The sequence below is a fragment of the Barbus barbus genome (genome assembly GCF_936440315.1).
Source record: "Barbus barbus genome assembly, chromosome: 35".
Taxonomy (NCBI): Eukaryota; Metazoa; Chordata; class Actinopteri; order Cypriniformes; family Cyprinidae; genus Barbus; species Barbus barbus.
Genome location: NC_136763.1, coordinates 7,082,984 through 7,099,260, shown reverse-complemented (window position 1 = coordinate 7,099,260; position 16,277 = coordinate 7,082,984). Strand labels below are relative to the sequence as shown.

The following is a 16,277-nucleotide window of genomic DNA, read 5'->3' as shown; positions in this document are numbered from 1 at the left end:
CAAAAGAGTCATAATTTGTTTGTATTATTTTTTACTCTTTTTCTGGCCCTTCGAATTAAACCGGGTGTGTTTTGCCATGCCTGTGCCACTTCCTCATTACTTTACTATGACTGGGTGGGCTATAAAATAGCCCTATTTATAGTCTTATAAAATGTTTTGGAAAAATGACACCAGGATGTCCAGATGAAGGCTAATAGCAGCCATAGCCAAGCTTTATTTTTTATTTTTTTATATATCTTAAATTTCTTCATTTTTAACATTATACTGTCCGTCAAGCTTTTATTATTTAAAATACAAGGAGCCCTTAAAGCTTCTCTTTATAAATAAGTTCATGTGGAGCAGCATTTATTGTAAATGTATTTATAGTTTCGCCTCAGCCAAAGGAATTGCAGGATGTCACATATTTTTGGGTTTCTGATGTAAAAAAAAATCAAATGTTTATAATTTTAATAAATGATTTTGCTGGACTGGAGAGGTTTTGAGTCCTGAAAGTTACTTTAGTGCAATGAATTCATTGTGAAAACGGAAAATTATGATTTTTCTTGATGGGGCTTGAAACAGAGCTGCGCTGGGGTGCAGTTAGGACACCTGATCAGATTGGGCACGCAGGTGATGCTGGGAGTTGTGGAGGTAAATGGAGAAGCGACTGAAGCCTCCAGCTCTGACAGGGAGATCCCAGCATGAGCTCTCTTCAGTGCCTGAGGACAAAACAGACAGATATCAGCTACACATCACACTTTCAGAAGCGTAAAAAAAAAAAAAACACACATAACCATTGAAAATAAGATTTTTAAATCTCTCACCCCACAGTCGTTGGCTCCGTCTCCACACATTCCAACAAAATAGCTGCAGAAGAGAGAGGGACAAAAAGTTTAGCAAGGTTTTTACTACATCTTATGGAAGAGTAAAACTTTGTAAAACCCCAAGTACACGCCAATGATTTCTATTCTAAATAGACATGTAAACGGAGATCTCATGGAGTGTGTGCATGTTTAATACTCACTCCACACTTTCTAATGTCTCAACAAGCTGAGTCTTCTGGTCAGGCGCCATCCTTGCAAACACTGTTCCATGAAGCACCAGCTACACCAACAACCATAACACAATAAATACCTATATATAAAACCCATGTGTATACAAATCTTAAACTTTTTTGTACCTTCTGTAGAAGGTCCTGGAAATGCTCAGTAATCACTGCAAATGATTTGCCGCTCATGGCAAAGTGATACTGTTCCTGAGTTTTCATCTCATCCACAGAATGCTCATCTTCCAGAATAATCTCCATCTCCTGCCATCAAAGAACACAAGTACAGAAAGATGCTAAAGATAATGCTTCTTGAGATTTATTTTGTTAATTACCATAGATTAATGCATTTTGCATGGGCATGTGTACTTCCATTGCATGTATCTTACTGTAACAGTGATTTTGCTAAAGGTATCTGAAAACTATGTAAACACGCCATAAATACTGGTGATTAATCTCAAACTGTATTAAAAAGGGATAGTTCACCCCAAAATGAAAATTCTGTCATTATTTACTCACCCTCATGTCGTTCCAAACCCCTAAGGCCTTCGTTCATCTTCAGAACACAAGTTTAGATATTTTTGATGATATCTGAGAGCTCTCTGACCCTCCATAGACTGCAACGCAACTGAAATCTTCCCAGGTCCAGAAACGTAACAAGGACAACAGTAAAACAGTCCATGTGACATCAGGGGTTCAACTATTTTATTTTGCGAAGCTACAAGAATACTTTGTGCATGCAAAGAAAACCAAAAAATAACAATTGTTGTGCATGTGCTCTCCAAAATGGCGGAAGCACGGTAACTTGGGGGAGAAGAATTGTTGAAGAAAGTCGTTATTTTTGTTTTTATTTGCACAAAAAATAAAATAAAAAAAATTAATAGCTTCGCAAAAGTTGAGCCATTGATGTCACATGGACTGTTTTGCTGATGTCCTTACTACGTTTCTGGACCTGGGAACATTTCGGTTGCATTGCTGTCTATGACAGGGTCAAAGAGCTCTCAGATTTCATCAAAAAATATCTTAATTTGTGTTCCGAAGATGAACAGAGGTCTTATGGGTTTGGAACGACATGAGGGGGGAGTAATGACAGAATTTTCATTTTGGGGTGAACTAACCCTTTAACCCAGATTATTAATTGACACAAAGCCGCAGTGACTGGGTCTGGCCGGTAGATGGCGCACTGACCTCTAGTTTGGTGGGCTTGTTCAAGAGTTTGCTGGGTTTGTCGGCATAGTGCCAGGTGATCTTGGCAGCCTGGCCGTCTTTAGGGGGCAAAGCGTCGGCAATAATGACTCTGTCTTGTGGCTGAATCATGCCGCAGTCTCGTGCCACAGAGATGGCCGTCAGCATGTTGTCACCTACACAAAAGACAAAGAAAAGATTAAGAAAACCAAAAAATTTTTTAAATAAAACATACTTTGGTAGTGATTTTTAAATCCCATTCAGACTTTTAGACCATTCAAAATACTGGTACAAAGGTACTTTTTTATTAGTCAGTGGACAGAGATGATGGCTGGTGTCTGACAAATGGCCCAATGCTCCTCATGATTGCAAGAGTAGGTCATGTACAAACTCAATCTGCTTACATTCACAATGCTGCATTCAGCCTCATCTGAACTTTGGAGCGCTTGGCTGGTAATCTGGAGAGCTGAGAACCTTATTAGATGAGATTCCAGGAATACCTAATGATTTAAGCAACAAAGCTCCCAGACTCCTGTCTGCCTGCGGCTGGTCACCCTAAACTCCCTTCCATCTTCAAACAACATGGACATATTCAGCTCCTGGTAAGCTAACCAGGTGAAATAAAATAAATAAGGTAAGAAGGGCGTAACTGAACCATGTTTGTTGGACACAAATCAAACATGTCCTGCTAGGAAAACATACAGAACTACAACGAGAAGACAATGCAGCACATGCAATACACTAGTAAAAAGTTTGGTATGCAAGTATTTTTGTAAAGGAATTAATACTTTTAATCAGCAAGGACACATTAAATTGATCGAAACATATTTATAAAGTTACAAAACAATTTATATTTCAAATAAATGCTGCACTTTTGAATTTTTAAATATATTATATTTTAAAATATACAAAAATACAAAAGAGTTCTTTAAAATGTTAATATTTCACAATATTAGAGTCTTGATGAGCAAGAAACTTTCCTTCAAAAACATAAAATCTTTTGAATGGTACAGTATAACTTTACATAAAATATCTGAATAGCCATGTTCGAAGATTTAAATATTACTATATTAAACTCAGGTTTTCTGAACTGGCATGGATGCAGCCCTGAAAAAAAAAATAATAATTCACCAGTAGAACATGTAGACCACAGAAGACATGTTTTCTGTACCTGTGACCATAACGGTGCGTATGTTAGCACGTCGTAGATCTTCCAGCACACCTGGAGTTTCTGTTTTCAGCTTGTTCTGCATGATGATCAAACCCAGAAAATCCATATTTTTCTCAATTTGATCCCTGTAGAGGAAGAGAGAGACCAAATATAGTTTGACATTAAATCAGAGCACAACATGGTAAAAGTTCCAGCATTACATCGTAAATTATTTTGTAATAGACTGTTGATTGAAGTGCTAGTAAAAAGATTAAACTTTACCGGTTAATGTTCTGCACTTTGTGAAATGTAAGTTTGGATTCCAGCCGTCTGTGTGCCAGCGCGATGACCCGGAAGCCCTGTTTGGTGTAGTCCTCCAGAACCTCTGCAAAATCCTCTGGTACTGTAGTGCATTGTGAGGAAAAAATACTTCAATCCAACACTGATTTGAAACTCAAAAATGATAAGATATTAATAGCCAATGGATTTTTTCACAAACCTGTTTCTTTCTTACACAGGCTTGCCACAACCTCTGGAGCTCCTTTCAGATAGGCGTCCATACGTCTCTCTCCGATCTGACGGACAACCACGCTCATTCTCTGCAGAGCAGAGGAGAAGGAGAACTGCCGTACGATACCGATCATATATGATGCCTGCAGCATTAAAAAAAAAAATACCGTATGTAAACACCCATGTGTGTCCATAAAATTCATAAATGAAATACAAATAATAGCTATTGTACATACCGAGAGCTCATAGAGTTCAGACAGTTCCTAGAAAGAAACAGCAAGATATCAGAACAATGTTTTAAAAACAAATAATTTAGATTGTAATAAGGAGAGAAATGCTCACCATGTCCTGTTCAGGTGATATGGCTGGTGGCGGCAGAAGCTGATTGGGTGGTTTTACGTAAGTGAGTTCAATGCGGTCGTGGTGAGCCGTCTCCTCTTCTGTAGCTTCCACCAATATCTGAAGACCACAGATAGACAGAGCCACACCAAAATAAATAAAAACAAGTACAACTTGTTCCAAAACTTGAATGAGAACATTAAAAACTGTTCTCCTGTCACAGCAGACACTGACCCAGCCTGTGGCCTCGAACATCTTGAGGTCTAGTGGATCTCCAGAGAGCTGACCCTCAATCTTGGTGAGAGAGTGGCAGGTGGCCATGCAGGACACAAACTTGGTTTTTACTAAGCTCTTATCGTCTGCTTTTTCTTCTGACCGGTGGAATCTAGGGAAGAGAGATTCTTTGGTCAGAAAAGACACTTAAATGCCTGCAGTGATAATTCAAAAACAACTGAGAATGTTCTGTTAATCGATTTAATCTTTATTTTAGAATTATGATCATACCTGCCATCTTCTGCTCGTTGAATTCCCCACATGTCCAAGCCATCTTCTGTAAGAGTGCCGGTCTGAAATTATGCAGAGTAATAACGTTTTTGTTTATTAATAAATTATAAAGTAATAATTGTTACATAATAATAATAATCATCATTGTTTTACATTATTATTATTAGTAGTAGTAGTAGTAGTAATAAACAGTTTATTAAATAATCAATTTGATTGATATTATTAGCAACAATAGTAATGTTTAAATAAGAAAAAATTGTTTACTAATCAAATATTAACTGTTAAATGAAAATATACATATAAATGATAAATTATTAAATAACGTATTACCTAAAAATTAATACTGCAGTGCATAATATTAGACAATGAGGTGCCAAAATGTCACCACAATTCACCCTAGTTTTATGAAAAATAACCAGATTAAATGATAACTTGTGTGTGTTGAAAGTGGTTTTTAAAAGACATTCATAATATTTGACTTCTGTTTAATTCAGGTTTCTTTAAAAGAAAAGGACTTCTGTTTCCCCATGTTTACCTTGTCAAAGCACACCAGGTTCAGCTGCCCACAGATGTTGATTCTTTGTGGGCTGATGGAAAATATCCCGACTTTCTTGAGGCGCCGCTGAGCATAGACGATGCCTGCTGTCATGGCTGCCGGCAGCGCAGGGGGCACTGTGATGGTAATGATGTCCAGAGACTTGACTATGATTTCCTTTACTGGTTCCTGCAGGATATACATCATACCAGTGAAGCGCACATTTTCCACACTATATTTACTCGATTGATTCATTGAACAGGTCAAAATTTCCTAGACTTCACATTTAAAATTCTGCTCAAAGCTACATCCTATATACACAAATTGTGTTCTATAACCTACAGTTGAGGTCAAAAGTTTACATCCCCCTTTCAGAATCTGCAAAATGTTAATTATTTTACCAAAATAAGAGGAATCATACAAAATGCATGTTATTGTTTATTTAGTACTGACCAGAATAAGATATATCACATAAAAGATGTTCACAAGAGAAAATAGATGAATTTATAAAAACAGACCCGTTCAAAAGTTAACATACCCTACTGTGTTTGTTACCTGAATGATACACAGCTGTGTTTTTTGTTTAGTGATAGTTGTTCACGAGTCCTTTGTTTGTCCTGAACAGTGAAACTGCCTGCTGTTCTTCAGAAAAATCCTTCAGGTCCCAAAAATTCTTTGTTGAAAAGGGTTGAAATACACAAAAATGCCAATGACTGTATGATTTTAAGATCCATCTTTTTCACACTGAGGACAACTGAGGGTTATGAAAAACATACATTAAGAGCCAGGGAGTGAAAACTTTTTGAATTTGAAGATCAGGGTAAGTTTAACTTATTATGGGCGAATTTCAAACGGCTTTTTTGCACCCGTGAAGGGCACTTCGGGAAGGGGACGCCATTTGTAGGGACGTTCCAAACGAAAGTGAACAACTTAATCCCTTCACGAAGGGCCCTTCCAGAAGTCCGTTAGTAAAGGAAACATGCGATGGTCACTTCACGGAAGTGATTTCCGTTTGTGATCATGTGATCTTCAGTTAGGAGATCTTGCGATGCAAAGCAAAGCAAAGTTGGGGTTTATTTGACTTTACATACAAACGTAAGTAGAATAAGCTAATTAAATGTGTCTATTTTTATGTAATACAAAATATTTTAGTCAGAGAAAGAAATATGATTTAAGACTGTATTGTAAGCAAGTTTAATTTGAAAAAAGTTTAATAGTAAATAAGACGCAACTAAACAGTATTTGGATAAAATGATAACATGAAGAAACATTTATTTGCAACAACTGTTGGAGCGCTGAATGCTGCATGCACGCGCAGCGTTGTCAGTGTAACATTATGTCCGTCCTTTCCTTCTCCAAGGGAGTTCCAAACGCTTATACAGTAATGCCCTACACCCTTCAAAGAGCACACTTCAAGGGCTTTGCCCTTCAAAGGGAGTAGGGCATAGGGATGCTCACTTCCATTTGGAATTCGCCCTTTGTCTTCTGGGAAACATCTTCTGTAGCCTCTGAAGGGCAGTACTAAATGAAAAAATATGATATTTAAGCAAAATAACAAAAATGTACACATCTCCATTCTGTTCAAAAGTTTTCACCCCCAGCTCTTAATGCATGGTTTTTCCTTCTGGAGCATCAGCGAGCATTTGAACTTTCTGTAATAGTTGCATACTAGTCCCTCAGTTGAACAACTATCACTAAACACAAAAAAAAAAAAACACAGCTGTGGATCATTCGGGTAACAACACAGTATAAAAAAATCAAGGGGGATGTAAACTTTTGAACGGGATCGTTTTTATGAATTCAACTTATGTTCTCGTGGACTATATGTAAACATCTTTTATGTGAAATATCTTATTCTGGTCAGTACTAAATAATAACGTGCATTTTATATGATCCCTCTTATTTTGGTAAAATAATTAACATTTTGCAGATTCTGAAAGGGGGATGTAAACTTTTGACCTCAACTGTACATGCAAGTGGGATTGATGTCACAAAAACGCTGCTGTTCCTTTAAAGTAAAGACAGATAAAAACCTGATTTATGATTTTCATGACCAAAGAATAGACAAAGACGATGCTGGCAACGGCCACCAGGCACAGCAGGAACAGGTAGGCGTCCCGGTACAGCTTAAAATCTGTGGGTTTTGGGTACAGGATAGAGCGGATGAGCTGCCCTTTAGCAGTGCTGAAACCTAGAAAAGAAAAACATTTATATTCTGAAATTGTAACTATGGGCTCAGTTACAAAATCTAGTCAGCTGCCTATGTAGGCAGTATTTTAAAGCATTAGCCAGGCAGATGTGCTGCCTACTATGGTACCTTTTTAGTGCAAACTCAAGGCAGCATCAGATAAATCCCACAACACTTTGAAATACAACTTCAGTGCCAAAAAGGTGGCAGAGAAAGTATGTAAAATTCTATGTTCTGGCATCTAACCTGTGCGGACCACCACGGCTTTGACCATTTCTCCCGTGTAGTAGCGGGTCTGTATGACGTTTGTGCCACAGAAGAGCGTGTGTCTCTTGTGTTCCTCTGTGCTGTAGATCTCGTCTCCATCCCCACCCTTCTTGTCCTGTTGAGGGTTTGGAAGGTCAGTCTTTGTGACTGGAACACTCTCACCTGAATATATGAAATGAGAGAAGAGAACACGGAAATATTTGTGAGATATACATATCTTTAATTTAGTCACAATAGGCTTACTTCTGCGATGAAAAATCAGGTGGACAGGATTCATATATTTGGACTTTTTTTGAGCAATCATGAGGAATATATGATTTTTCTCTAAATCGCCCCTCTCTAATCAACTTTTATGACCTCACATTTGGATGCAGCCAATCACCTGTAAGCATGCTCTCATTAACAATGCAGGTTCCACAAATGAGCACTGCATCACAGGGCATGACGGTCCCGTTGCTGGGGATGACGATGATATCGCCGGGGACCAAGTCTGTGGACAGGGCTTCCTCTGTTTCTGTACAGCAAAAACAGAAGACAAAGAGAGAGAGAGAGAGGTGAAATAAAACCAGTCTGTCTCAGCAGATCACTTATTGCCCATGCTTCCTTGCACAGGAGTGCTGACTCATCGTGACTTTGGCCACTGCGCCAGGCTCCCCGATGCAGAAAATCCAGACCTGCAGCAGCGTGATCATTACAAATATACTTAGATGTACTGCAAAAGCATATTCCTCACTCTGAGCCGTACCGTTTTCGCCCCTGTAGACTGTCACTCGAACAGTACTGTGTGCTGCCACCATGTCGTGTAGCATTACATATTGCTGTAAAACAAAACAAAACCAAAAAAGTTCATGTGAAGCATAAATAAACAGTCTCCTGACCAGGCAGCACAGATAATCTCTAAAAATACACACATTAACTGATAACAGACCTCAGTTATGCAATCAGAAATTTAGCGTCAACTCTAACCTTGGATACGCCCCTATGCTTGATAACTCTAAAATACAACTTTATACTCATCTATTTGTAGAAGCATTAGTGTTACAATGTTACAGTAAATGTCTTTAGTTTTATTATGCATCATTCATCAGTGTTCGTTATTCTAAAACAAGAAAATTTCATTAAAATGTAAAAGTGTTTGCTTCTAAATGACTGATTATTTATTTATTTATTTATATACAGGGGGACTTTAGCCTTTAATAAATGTTATTATTATTAGATTATTATTTTAATTATGTTTAATTAATTGTGATGATATAATTATATTTATTATAGTTTATTCATACATTTTGTATTTTCCCTGTCTTCTTAATAAAGTAATTACATATTTAATCATGTATTAAGTACATCATAAATATGTGATATTATAAAAAAAAATTGTATAGAATTTTAATATAGGTCATTTATCAGTTAATAAAGGCCAAATCTTGAAATGTACTTATTTACTTTATATTAGGACTGTCAATCGGTATTTTTTTTTAAAATCGCATAATTGTTAATAAATAGAAAATTGTGACCAAATGAGAAAATTGAGTTGCACAAGTGCGACCAGTGGGAAGAATGAGTCTAGAGCCCTGGTCAACATCTCACAAACCAGTCATCCCAAAATGTAAAAATTAAATCAAAATTTTAAAAATGTAAAAAGTTCTGCCCTATATTACACACTAACTATTCCATTCCGCTCAAAATATAGCAGCACGGAAATAAAATGTTTTGCGAATGCCGCTTTAAACAGTTTTACTGCTTACCTTTTTAATAGTGTAGAGAGAGGTAGCTATTGATATGACTGACATGACGACTATGGTCATTGCGTAGTAATAGTATTCATCAGTACACCACAGGATAACACTGAAGAGCTGGAAGATGTAGAAAGGATTGAGGACCTGAGAAAGATGGAGACAAGTATCAGTTCCTTTATTTCAAGTTCCTGAGAAGACATATCCACCACAGCAGAGTCAGCAGTGCTGTGTCACGCTGTTCTCCAGCCGGGGTCAGTTTCACATTTCACTCGTACCTCCTTAATTAGCAGCTTGAAAAGAGAAGGCACTTTCACGTCTATTTCATTCAGTCCGAAAAAAAATCTCCTAAAAAAAAAGAGAAGGAAAAATAAATAAATATATATTTCACCATCAATCAACGTTCAATTCCAGATAAAGCATCAGCTAAAAATGACAACTTCAAAGGTTTTACCTATACTCCTGCTGGTTTTTGTTGAGCCCGGCGCTGTGCTTTGAGTGAACAGATGAACAGGTCATGCTCAGATCTTCCAGGCCTCTGCAGAACAGTGAAGTTTTAGGGATTCACAGAGCAGAATTTACACAAATCATCAGATTCAGACTATAAACGGGTATGTTTCCTTACTTCAATACTTCAAAATTCTGAATGGAGTCGTTCCAAAAGTATTTAGTGCTGTGGAGGGTAAAATAACGTCTCTGTAACAAAAGAGAAAGAAAAAGATATTTTCCACCTCACAGATAAAGCCTAACTATATGGTTTGCAAATAGAATTTGTGGAAATGCAGAATTGAACTATATGGGAAGGATGGGATGGATTTGATGCGGATGATACCGGCACATGCTGGTCCTCTGGATTCCTGGTGATTTTCCCAGGGGCGGAGTCAGAGGGGTTGAGGGCGTGGTCATTGGCCTGAGGGGAGGCGGTTTGAGAGGCCGGGTTGTCATAAGGGCCCTTCCCAGGGGCCAGCATTATCCGAATCCTTGCTCGAAACCACCGCTTGAACTCGTCCTATGGACAAACACACAAACGGATTATGAAGGACAAAAAACATTTAAATGAAAAAAAGGTTGCAGACAAATTAGAAAACTTAGCATTGTAATGGAACACAAACTGTACCATTACACACCAACATTAAAGAATTCCAAAGTGATGATTGGCTAAAAAAAAAAAAGGTGTTTCAAGTGACAATCAATTGCTAGCATTCATGTTACAACACAAACAGATTTACAGCATACCACTGCACTATAATTATGGCTGGCAGCCATTCACAAACTATCTGCCTCAGAGCTGAGGGTTATCTACTACTGAACAACATGACATCTGAAGCATTATGTAATTCTTAAAGTCTATAAAGTCTTAATACTAAAATCTGAAAGAACATAAAGATGAAGCATTTGACATATTTAGTGTTCTTGAACTCTCCTATATGAAATCAGGCAGAAAGATGTGCGCTGACTAAGCAAAAGGTGTGAAATTTCACGCGAAGGAGCATTTAATCCTGGTATTAACATGAAAATATTTTTTGTAATGTTTTGCTATACATCATTTATTAGTGCATTAAATTTATTTATTCATCGTTTAGGGAAATTCCTGTCTTTTTATTAAACTAATATTTTAATATTTAATGATATCTATAAAACAGAACAAAAATAAAAATGTATAATATACAAAATAGCGTATACAGTGTTGAGGAGTAACTAGTTAAATGTAACAGAATTATCTAATTTAAATGCAAAATAAATGTAACTAATCAGTTACAGCTATTGAGAAAAAAATGTGTAATTAAATTACAGTTACTTATGAAAATGTTAATGATTACATCTGAATATTTCACACAGAGTTGATTGATTTCTTTCCCAAATTGCACTGCCTGCTCTAAAATATGAGACACCAGTGTTTCAGGAGTTTAACACACAGAATAGGACATATTCGATAACTGTTTAATTTCCGATTTGGATTTATGTATGCTTTATTTTTTAAGAGTAACTGTTTTACCAAGGCATTGTTAGATGCCTGTGTTTCCTGTCATAGTTACGTGAACATTTGATTTCAAAAACAGTATCATAGCTATTATTAAACTATATCTATGATTTTAAATCAGTTTTTAACCTCAGAATGATCTTAAAGTATGTCTGATTTTGTGGTGGCTGTGCTTTAAAATTCAATTTTTACAATCTTAATTTAAAAGATGAAGTCTGACAGTAATCAGTGTTGAGTACTACTGGTTAATCCTGATTGCTTTAAATGATTAAAAATGATTAACAGTTTTAGAATTTAGAAAAGTAATCAAAAAGTAGTCAAATGTAATTAGTTAGATTAATAAAGTAATTGAAATGGTTACAATTCTTATTACATTTTACACAGGGTAACTTGTAATCTGTAACCCATTACATTTCCAAAGTAATCTTTCCAACCCTGTTTATATACTGTCCAAAAATTACACAAAACAGCACAGAATTAAAAAAATTGACCATTTATCAGTTTATAGCCAATATCTGAAAACTAATTATCAACTGATCTAAGACATCTAAGCGCATCCAGATACTATACCGATACAAAAGACATGTTAATGTGAGGTGTAAGAGAGCCCAAAAAGTTTTCTTGAGGTTTAATACATACGGTGCTTCGTAAGAGGGCGACGTCTGCATCTCTGACGGTGGTCCGTGTGCAGGTGGCCTTCACGCACCATTCAGGCATCCAATAGAGCAGCAGGAAGAGAAAACCACCCGTACAGAGACCACCCAAACCCAACAGAACCAGCTTCCATCGGCACAGCCGATACCCTCGCAGCTCCTGGACAGAATGAAAATCAGCTCATGTGCTTTATAAGAGAAAAAAAGGGCAAAAAAACAGAAGAAGCAGCATACCATCTCATCCTCCAAACCCTTGTTGACAATCTTCAGATCTTCCTTCTCCATCCTGATATTTAGTCCTGCCTGGATAACTGCTGCTCTCCTGCACACACACACACACAGAGATCACACGCTAAGAGAGAGAGAGAGAGAGAGAGAGAGAGAGAGTGTGTGTGTGTGTAGCACAGTAAGAATTGTGTGAGGCCCAACAACAGCTGTTATACCATTGGATTGTATTGACAACCAGCTGACCTGAGATGACACACAATCATGCGCACACAAACACTCTGAGAAGAACTTCCTGTGAGTCACGATCCTGAGCGCTACAGCTGAGAGCCATGCTGAGAGTGTTCCCAGACACACATGAGAGTCAGACAACAGCTGGAAAACCATTGAGACAATTTGACAATCAAACACATGATTTAAAAAAAATAAAATAAAAATAAAAATTGCAGAAAGAGATTCTTTTTTTTTTTTGCACAAAAGGCTAATAATTCATTTTTACCTACCAATGGTTGAAATGGTTTAAAACTTACTAGTCATAATTATTTCCTATCACCTTATTGGTTTCATATAAAAATTTATTAGTAACGTTTAATCATCATATTAAATTTCCCTTATATTAAAACACTGTTTTTAGATTGCGGGTTTTTAATAAATAATTCATTCACATCAGCAAAGGCTATATTCATGTTAAAATAACCCCCTTACTAACGCGCTCTATAAATAACAAAAAAAATATTGTGCCATTGACTTTAGACCAGGTTTCAGAATAGCAACGAGCCAACAATGCACCTGAACACACCTTTTCCAGAACACACCAGCACGCCCATGGGCGCGAATGCATTTGCTATTTAAACTATATATTTGTATAATTGTGTATGTGACGAATAATAATCTTGAATCTAAACAACGTGGCGCAGGACATGAAAATGATAAATGCGTCATGCTGACACTAGCAAAAAACACTTGCGTTGCGCCTGGCACCTCATTGCGCCGGTTGTATGATAGGGCCCATTGACTCATTCATTCAAATGATTTGTTCAAATGACTGATTGATTCAGTAAGGAAACACAGTCATGTTACTCAAAGACGCAAAATCGTGCTGAAATTGAGGAAACGCCATTTATATGTGATATTAACTATATCACGAGATATAAATATAAAAGTCATACAAAGGGAATTTTTGCCCCTTTACCTTGAATTTAGGGAGAAATGTAAATGTGTTTTAATTGACATGAACTCTAAATGTGCTCACGCAGTAGTTTAACCTACATCATGTAGTGTATGCATGCACTTTCTTTCTTTAAAGCCTAGAACATTTATCTAGAATACAGTTCAAAGATGTCCGAGTTACAATGTTTCCAGCAGACTTTGAAACTGAACTGCTCCCATTACTTACATTATAAGGGTCAAACTATCATTCTTACAATTCAAATTCAACTTTAATTCAAAAGTTACCACCCAACTGGCAAGTTTATTTGCTCACCAAAGTCCCTTTTTAATTCTTATTTGGTGCTGACTGGGTGTTAATTTTGGACCTCGGATGCAATCATTGAAGATGAGAGAGATTAATGGTTAAATATTTCATGACTGTGTGCAAGTGCAGTTGTCTTGAAGATTGACAGGAATGTACAGCGAGCTGTGTGTATGTGTAACCAAAGCTCTCTGCAGAGGAAACAGAAGGAAATCAGAGAAAAACACTGGGCTCAGTCATTCAAAAGGCTCTTCCCAGCTCTCATAATCATAAGACGAACTAGCACAATCCCGTCATTCTCACTACAAATCACCAGCTGAACAAAGTCTTGGCCATAAATGATGGCTTTTCCCTCCCGTGTAATAAGCATTTACTCGTAATTTACAATATTTACCCATTTATTCAATATGACAATCATCTTGATTCTTGTAAGGCTTCATCTAGTGAGGCTTGACATCCTAAAATAAAAATAGTCTATTTTAGAATTATGATTTTTTGCATCATAATATTATTTTCAGAACATTTAAATTTAATACAAAACATTTAATACAAACCGTTAGAGGAAAAAAAAACTCATTATGTAAGGTAAAAAGTAAAATTTTTCTAATTTCTAAAATATATATATTTATACATTGAAGTAATTTGTTTTACTGCTTCTACCTGGTTATGATTTCAAGGAGGAAAGGTGGATTTATTTGATCTCATAATACAGTAACAAAATGCAATAATTTGACCATTTTATAATAACATAATACAGTAAAAATTTAGGAGGAAACTGCGCTTAAATTATTAAAATATTGTTAATTTAATCACCAAATCATGATGGTCATACGTTTCTTCTTCACTCCTGCAGAAAAACAAGCAATATCATTTTTTTACAATTTTATTGAATTTATGCATTTAATTTATTTTTTTATTTTTTTCACATTTTGAACAATTGATTTGAAAATTTTCAATTCAAAATCTAAATTTGGGTGAAATATGTAGACATTTCTTTGTGAGATTGATTCATAAACAATAATTTGAAAAATGTACAATGAAAATGCCATAAAGACTTTTAAAAAACTTTTGTGTTCTCATTAATCCTCCCCCTGGCCAATCAGAGTGTAGCAGAAGCTCTTCTTCACACTAGTTTTAGCCAGTAAAAATGACCAAATACTTTCCATCTACATGCTCTGCTCTACTATTGGTCAGCCTCCGAGCCAATCAAACAGCTTGTACTTAAGAGAGGGTAAGATCACGCTGAGCATTCAGACACCAATAAAAAAAATCCCTGACATTATATGCACATCAGAAACATTTATCTTCTGATAAGGCTCCAAAGGTACTGAGGTAGACTGAGTAGTGAGCTCCCTACATAGACAGCACTTTAAGGGAACTATAAGCATTGTGAACAATGCAAATGCTGGAGAAAAAAAAAAGAAGCTACCTATACATGAGAAATGTGGAGTGGCTGCCAACTGAGAGCATTCCAGATTAGTTATTATGAGGTTTGCATGATGGTTAGGATGCTTCCCTAGAAGGCCACTCACTAGGTTTTGGAACCAAGCTCCAGCGTGTTGCTCGGAGGGGACGGCAGGGAGGAAACCAGCACCGTGCTGGTGTGGTCACCTCAACAATAGGGCAGCAGGGAGGTAGCATGGCAGTAAACAGGGAAAGTGTGTGTGTTAGGCAGTCGGGTGTCAGTGGTCATGCCCTGCTCACTGTTCCCTGCCCTCTGCCACAGGCCCTGATCTTATCAGCCCCCCGCACCCGTACAACACACCAAAGAAAGGGGAAACCTAATTCAGGACCGACCCTTCCTACCATTTTCCCTTTCAGGAGCAGCCGCTATATGGCCACATTCGGTTCTTGGCTACAATTTATACGCAAATCGCAAGTGCAACATGCCGCACTTTTTTAACTTCCTCTTGAGCACACTATACTATGAATGCAAGGAAACACTGCAGTCATAAACCTGACAGGCCTATTTACCCAACCCATGTCAATTTGTCATGCAAGTATGCACGCAGTCATTTAGAAGACACTTTTTTTTTTTTTGGCTACCAACCCAGCCAGGTTCAACTGACAGCAAAAAGATCATCTTAAAGGGTCAGTTCACCAAAAATGAAAATTCTGTCATTAATTACTCACCCTCATGTTGCTCCAAACCTGTAAGACGTTTGTTTATTTTCGGAACACAAATTAAGATATTTCTGATGAAATCCGAGAGCTTTCTGATCCCTCCATAGACAGCAATGGAACTGTCAGGTTCAAGGCCCAGAAAGGTAGCAACGACATTGTTAAAATAGTCCATCTGACATCTTTGAGCACTAAAGGATTCTCGTAGCCAGTGTCGGCGGTAACGCATTACAAGTAACGCGAGTTACGTAATATTACTTTTTTCAAGTAACTAGTAAAGTAACTTTTTAATTTTTTAAATAAAAAACTAGATGGAAATCATTGTAAATGTCTAGCTTCGGTTTTAACATCACAACATTAGTCACTGCCTGTATGAAAAAATATATTTTCA

The 16,277-nt window shown here is 37.0% G+C and overlaps 1 protein-coding gene across 3 annotated transcripts in view; it reads right to left on the bottom strand.

Moving 5' to 3' along the window:
- The window catches only part of LOC306855039 (polyamine-transporting ATPase 13A3-like), a 40,256-nt gene that overhangs the window by 10,967 nt on the left and 13,012 nt on the right, over positions 1 to 16,277 (bottom strand). For all 3 annotated transcript variants that reach the window (XR_013782892.1, XM_079393435.1, XM_079393436.1), the window contains exons 3-26: positions 12,304 to 12,391; positions 12,056 to 12,229; positions 10,268 to 10,444; positions 10,061 to 10,131; positions 9,890 to 9,973; positions 9,714 to 9,783; positions 9,448 to 9,582; positions 8,448 to 8,520; positions 8,085 to 8,216; positions 7,682 to 7,864; positions 7,281 to 7,438; positions 5,248 to 5,436; positions 4,713 to 4,774; positions 4,443 to 4,593; positions 4,212 to 4,328; positions 4,106 to 4,132; positions 3,859 to 4,012; positions 3,642 to 3,762; positions 3,381 to 3,505; positions 2,213 to 2,385; positions 1,160 to 1,288; positions 1,004 to 1,083; positions 804 to 846; positions 589 to 698 (exon numbers count right to left, since the gene is read on the bottom strand). Coding sequence is in view for 2 of the 3 variants with exons in the window: in XM_079393435.1 (XP_079249561.1) it covers positions 589 to 698; positions 804 to 846; positions 1,004 to 1,083; positions 1,160 to 1,288; positions 2,213 to 2,385; positions 3,381 to 3,505; positions 3,642 to 3,762; positions 3,859 to 4,012; positions 4,106 to 4,132; positions 4,212 to 4,328; positions 4,443 to 4,593; positions 4,713 to 4,774; positions 5,248 to 5,436; positions 7,281 to 7,438; positions 7,682 to 7,864; positions 8,085 to 8,216; positions 8,448 to 8,520; positions 9,448 to 9,582; positions 9,714 to 9,783; positions 9,890 to 9,973; positions 10,061 to 10,131; positions 10,268 to 10,444; positions 12,056 to 12,229; positions 12,304 to 12,354 (2,789 nt within the window). In the remaining variant the exon portion in view is untranslated. The remainder of the gene's footprint in view (positions 1 to 588; positions 699 to 803; positions 847 to 1,003; positions 1,084 to 1,159; positions 1,289 to 2,212; positions 2,386 to 3,380; positions 3,506 to 3,641; positions 3,763 to 3,858; positions 4,013 to 4,105; positions 4,133 to 4,211; positions 4,329 to 4,442; positions 4,594 to 4,712; positions 4,775 to 5,247; positions 5,437 to 7,280; positions 7,439 to 7,681; positions 7,865 to 8,084; positions 8,217 to 8,447; positions 8,521 to 9,447; positions 9,583 to 9,713; positions 9,784 to 9,889; positions 9,974 to 10,060; positions 10,132 to 10,267; positions 10,445 to 12,055; positions 12,230 to 12,303; positions 12,392 to 16,277) is intronic.